Here is a 5,887-nt window from a genome sequence, read left to right as displayed (position 1 = left end):
TCCAATAATGGAGCAGAGTTAGGTAGGTGGCAGTCTCAGCCCCCACACAAATCTGTCCTTATTCTGGCAATGTCAAAGCCTCACCTTCCTAGCTATGCCTTACCCCCAATGGAAGCCCCACCCACAAAGGAAAACTTGCAGGGGCTCCCTAACCAGCTCCTGTACTGGGCAGTAGGAAACCTAGTCCCTCACTCAAGCCCACTTGTCCTCTGTGGGTAATTTACCTGACACCCAGGGCTGCTATCAGGGCTATAGAGGAGCAGATCAGTAGCCCAAAGAGAGGGCCCTGCAGCATACTCTTGGCATGTGAAGGCTGGGAGGTCTCAGATGATGACTCCAAACCTGCTGAATTTGGGGGTACTGAGGTCTCCTTAAGTGGGGTCATGTCCCTCAGGAGTGGGGCCGTCTCTCCCTCAAGCACGGCTGTCTTACCTTGGGCTGTCTCACCCGGGACAGGGGCTATCACATCTTGGAGTGAGGCTGTCACATTCTGGCCAGGTGGAGCTGTCGCATGTTCACCTGGGGCCGCCTCACCTTCTCCTGGGGCCGCCTCACCTTCTCCTGGGGCCGCCTCACCTTCTCCTGGGGCCGCCTCACCTTCTCCTGCAGCCGCTTCACCTTCACCTGGGGCTGTTTCCCCCTGAAATGGTGTCATCTCACCCTGGACTGATGAGCTCGTCTCACCGGGCAGTGGGGCCATCTCATCCAGGCCAGATGGGGCCACCTCGCCCTGGACAGTCTCACCCTGGACCGGAGAGGATGCCTCACTTTGGACTGTTGTGCCCATCTCACCTTGGAGTGGGGCCGTCTCACCCTGGACTGTTGGGCGCGTCATAGACTGGACTGTTGTGCCCGACTCACCTTGGGATGAGGCCATCTCGCCCTGGACTGTTGGGCCTGTCATAGACTGAACTGTTGTGCCTGGCTCACCTTGGAATGAGGCTGTCTCACCCTGGACTGTTGGGCCCATAGGAGATTGGACTGTTGTGCCCGTCCCACCCTGGACTGATGAGCTCGTCTCAGCCTGGAGTGGGGCCGTCTCAGCCTGGAGTGGGGCCGTCTCAGCCTGGAGTGGGGCCGTCTCAGACTGGAATTCTGAGGCCGTCTCACCCCCAGTCTCTACGTCTGTTGTTGATGTCTCCTCTGTAGAATTTTGGGGCAAAACTGACAGAGGAGGACAATGAGCTGTCCTGGCAGGAAGTGAAAGCAAGCCCTCCCCAACACCCAAACTGTCTAGAGAAACGCCCTAGGGAACCTAGCCCCAGCTGACAGAATCCATAACCCAGGCAATAAGCCACACCTCCATGGCATGAAACCTCAACCCAACCTGAAGGGAAGCCTCCACAGCTGCCCCGCAACGCCCTGGGCCCTGAATGCTACACTTCTCTAACACCCAAGACTGACCTGTGACGAGATAATGAATGATCGTGGCTGGGCCAGAGCTCACCGAACCCAGTTCACAGCGGTAGGAACCAGAATGATCTGGATTCACTGAAAGAATGGTCAGCATGGGGTTCTTTCCCTTATACAGCAACTTCTCAGAACCATCCTCTGTAATCTACAAGTAAGATCAAGGGCATCACAAGGTCCTGGGGAATGTCAGGAATTGGGGGAATAGAGGGCTGAGGAGAACTTGGGACCTCAGTGCAGGGAGACAGGAGTGCAGAGCATCATTGAGCAGGGATTGGGGTGCCTGGGAGTCAGCAGTGACCTCACCTAATAGGCCATGAGGATTGGGTGCAGGCCAGGGCATCCAGGGGCCAAGGACTCATACCCACCTGAGGGACTTGGGGTTTAAGGGTTAAAGGAGTTGGAAGGGCCTCACCCTGTAAAACTGGTAGTCTGTGAGGCCTACAGAAAGAGGATGCCACTCGAATAGACAGTTCAAGGTCAGGTTTTCCTTTTCATGGATCTTCACCAGGCGCTCTGATGATGGGGCATGACTGTGAGATGCTTCCTCTGGGGTCACTGCCCTCCCCAAACAGTCTCAGCTCTATTTGGGCCAGGCCCTTCCCTGTCTCCTGTCTGCATTCTGAGCTCTCTGGACTGTCCCTCCTCTGGCCCCATCCCTCTCCCACCAACCCCTCCAGTCAGGCCCCATACTCACGCCCACAGTCCAGGGACTTCCAGCAAATATAAACCCCCAAGTTACAATCTGGACACCATAACAGACGCTGCATCATGACGCCTGGAGGGGCAAGGTCAAGGCTGTATTCACCCACTAAGGTAGGTCTGAAAGAGAGGGCAAGGCAAAGGACTGAAGGGCTTGGGGGCTATTGGGCCAAATCCCTAGGAGGTCATCCCTCCAAGGTTAGTAAAAGGTCCAAAAGGAATACACCTGCTAATCCAAGACAGAGAATGGTGGCTGGAGACCCAGGAACCTCTCAGATGCTGCGAATGTGCATCCAAAAGGGGGAGGGAGAGTAGTGGGTATCATGGGCCATGATGAGGGTAGAAGAATAGCTTCTGCTGTCTGCACTCACCACATTTGTTGGGACAATAATCTGCCTCAGAAAGAAAAGATAGGGAGAAAAGAATCAGACTTTTAAACGAAGAAGGGTAGGAAAGGGGTGGGGAAGAGATGAGGTGTGGGTTCTTGTGTTCCCAGGGGAAGGGCCTGAGAAGTCCTCCCCCCACCCCCACCCCCATCAGGGGTCAACAGGAGGAGGGAACTGAGGAAGCCTGGAGATGCAGGGGGCTGGAGAGAGGGGCTCAAGTGGTAGAAGGGGAATGGAGTAGGCCAGGCCAGGGCTCCCATCTTCCCTTACCTTTCTTCTGGAACTGAGCAGCATACTGGGCAAATTTGGCCTTTTCCTTCTCCAACATCTGGTATAGCTGCTTCACAAATTGGTTCCCTGGGAGGAAGCAGGGTGGTGCTGAGTGCTCTCCTTGCCCCAGGCAGCAGGTGCAGGATCAGACACAGTCTACCTAGGCAGGCATTTCACTACTGGGTTGTTGCTGGGGTTGGAAGGGTCTTCTGGATTCAAGGGATCCTCCTTCCTCAGAGCACTGTGGACTATGGGGCTCGAGCTACCTGGAAGGCTGGCATTCCCCTTTCTGCCTTCTCAGGAAGGGGCACAGAAATCAAGTACTTCACACAGTGCCAGTCACTGGGCTAAGCAATGCACAGGTATCAATCCATCTAATCCTCCTAGGAGCTGAGGGAGGAGGGCACTGTGATGCAGTCCAGTGTAGAGCTGAGGAAACTGCCCAGTTTCTCGCTCAGGGTCACATGGGTGAGAAGTGGCAGAGCCAGAATTTGAACCTAGGAAATCCTGCATCACACCAGTAGAGAGGCATCACTGATAGTAATGGCTGTCCTGAGAGATTCAGGAACCCCCTCCCAGCTCTTCAGTGCATTAACCTTTTACATTACTGTCTGTGATGCGTTTCAGCTCCTTCAGCAAACTCCGAGATGCCTTTTCCAGTGTGCTGTTATCTGTGAGTGGATATAGATTTTGCTGTCTTAGATTTTCTTTGTACAAAGTAGAATAGCCATGAGTCCGCCAAGCAAGCCTAGAACTAGTTAAGGAAACAACTGCACCCTTACTTTCAAAGAGTTGTTTTATTACATAAAATTGCTAGATAAGGGGCAGAAAAACAATATTTGCTAGCTGCCAGGAGGTCTGGAATCTGCATCCCAGCCTTTTCATTCCCAAGTTCAGGACTCAGCCCCTTCAGTCCCCACCCCCTTTCACCTGCGATCCTGGACCCTGTCCATATAATCCCTAGGACTTCAACTCTGTCTTGCCCTCACCTATGGCCCCCAAAAAGGAACCATTCTTCATCGGAAGATCCTTGAATTCCACTATGATCTGCTCTGCTCTTTCCATCACTGTTTTGTGACTCTTGATATCCAGGTGTTCAGGTAGGTAATTCTCTTTCAAGGACTTTAGTGCTGTCAAGACTGCCTGGTCACATATTACACAACAGTCTGCAGGAAGCAGGCAGCTGGCCAGTGCAGCCAATGGGAGGGCAAAACACAGCCCCATTGAGCCAGAGCACTCAGTAGAGGAAACACCAGGAGGGTCCTCTCACCCAGGTCAAGAGCAGGTGGTGCTAAATGGAGAGAAATCAAAGCCTGTCTTAGAGATGCTCCCCAGCACCTCACATCCTCAGTCTCCCCCATGGGAAAGGAGGATGTTCAGGAAATCTCCAAACCAAGAAGACATGTGTCCTTCATCAAATGACTCAGAGTGTGAAACTAATCCCCAATCCACAAAGCCCCAAATTGAGGGTCTTCATTGCATTCTGAGACATCAGAACACTCTCAACCGTTCCCCACATCAGGACCCAATATCCCAACCCGTGCAGACTCTCCAAGTTCCCAGTCCATGGGATCCACAGCTCCCGCCCCCGCCCGAATTAACGTGATCCTCAACTCCAAACCTTAAGTGTGTCAACCCTCACATACACAAAGTCCCCAAACCCTGTTGCACCTCAAGCTGAAAAGTCCTTGTCCAGCTCAAATGAACTCTCCCGCATGTTCTCAAAACTCCCTCAAGACCAAAGTACACTCCAGATCCCTTACCCTGGGGACCCCACGAATGTATGCAAGACTCCCAGCCACCCTCCTGTCCCTCCTGTCCCTCCTGTCCACCCTTGCCCAAGGCTACGACCTCTTATTTTCAGGGTGCACATTCTCAGGAAACGGAGCCCCAAAGAGCCCTAAACGCGAGGCACCTTAACTAACTAGCTCCTCTCCGACCTTGATCCTTGGCTTGTGCCCTCAAACCCAGGATTCGCTCAGGATCCCATTCAGACTGTGAGGAACCCGGTGCCGCGTCCTTCTGCCTTAATATTTCCCACGACTGTAACTCAGGTTTTGTGAGGGACAGTTTGGCTGCGTGAAGTCGACAGCTTTTCGGAGTTGGTATGTGTCACGGGAGGTCCCGTTTCCACCAGGAACTCCTGGCAAGTCCCCTTTGGAGATCGCAACTCCAAAAAAGTACTTCCTAGGGCTTTCTTTGGCCCCGCCCAGAATCTCAACTCTGCTTCTGATTGGGCGGCAACAAAGGGAGACCCGCCTACTTCTCCATGACGTCACAGGGCGTGACCTTTACCTAGACCTTTATTCCAGCATGCACCCTAGGGAAGTGCATCTGCAGGCTCTGGCTTTCAGAGCCCAGGACCAGGCTTCTGGCCTTCAGTGTCCTCCCTTCCTTTGTCCTGGGGACCCGGATTCCGGCTTGGTGCCGCTGACAGCCTCAGATGTGGGGAACCGGCCATTTCTAGCCTAGGACTAGCACTGCGGGAAAGCCCTGGGGTCTTTTTCTCTTCTGTGACTGGCGCCCCCAGGTTTATGGGAATTGAAGTCATGATGATACTCTTTGCTCACTCAAATTCCATCTTCTCTGGGGAATGAAAACCCAGATCTCAATGGCGTGGAAGATCTGAGGCCCACTAATGAGGGTGCTAGAGTAAAATATGGAAGCTCCTGCCCTTGGGTTCCCCAAAGGCTCTGTCACATGTCTGCATGATTCAGAGCACCAGAAACACAGGAACAACTCACACAATTTCAGTAGCGAACAGATGCTTGTTTTGTGTGAAAATAGACCAGTGTCACGTTCCTCATGATTAAAACACTCAGGGTCACTCCAGGTGAAGTGGGCTCCAGGAAATAACCACACAAGAGACAGAGATACCTTTTTCTTTGGGGTCCTTTGATGGCTCCTCTGACCTTAAGGGTCCACAGAAAGAGAGAGCAGGTGCGTGCTGAACCCTTTTATTCAGGAGAAGCCATTCAAATGAGGCAAGGGGTCAAGTTTAGAGGGTTGAGTCTAGCTTCCTGATGTCTGCTGTCAGCAGGTGACTGACATCTAGAAGGCCACACCCAAGGGCAGAGCAAGAGAAGGGGACACACAGAGGGCGTTTCCATGGAACAGTC

The 5,887-nt window shown here is 53.2% G+C and overlaps 1 protein-coding gene across 1 annotated transcript; it reads right to left on the bottom strand.

Annotated features, from left to right (window-relative positions):
• Positions 1-1,650: 1,650 nt before the first annotated feature.
• On the bottom strand, positions 1,651-4,008 carry LOC143384429 (izumo sperm-egg fusion protein 1-like). The gene is made up of 6 exons (XM_076839489.2): positions 3,758-4,008; positions 3,365-3,439; positions 2,769-2,855; positions 2,484-2,504; positions 2,108-2,232; positions 1,651-1,926 (listed from the first exon to the last, which is right to left on the bottom strand). Exons 1-5 carry the CDS (start codon positions 3,990-3,992, stop codon positions 2,222-2,224), a joined length of 429 nt encoding a protein of 142 aa, XP_076695604.2. The 5' UTR covers positions 3,993-4,008; the 3' UTR covers positions 1,651-1,926; positions 2,108-2,221.
• Between the last annotated feature and the right edge of the window lie 1,879 nt (positions 4,009-5,887).

Source organism: Callospermophilus lateralis, chromosome 18 (assembly GCF_048772815.1).
Source record: "Callospermophilus lateralis isolate mCalLat2 chromosome 18, mCalLat2.hap1, whole genome shotgun sequence".
In the NCBI taxonomy this organism is placed as follows: domain Eukaryota; kingdom Metazoa; phylum Chordata; class Mammalia; order Rodentia; family Sciuridae; genus Callospermophilus; species Callospermophilus lateralis.
Note: the sequence above shows the minus strand (reverse complement) of the source record. Positions and strands in the feature narration are given on the sequence as shown.

Coding starts and splice junctions, on each gene's coding strand:
- LOC143384429 (XM_076839489.2), bottom strand. CDS start 3,992: ATGGGGCTGTGTTTTGCCCTCCCATTGGCTGCACTGGCCAGCTGCCTG. Junction 3,440..3,757: donor TTCCTTTTTGGGGGCCATAG/GTGAGGGCAAGA, acceptor ATCCACTCACAG/ATAACAGCACACTGGAAAAG. Junction 2,505..2,768: donor TGCTCAGTTCCAGAAGAAAG/GTAAGGGAAGAT, acceptor TTTCTGAGGCAG/ATTATTGTCCCAACAAATGT.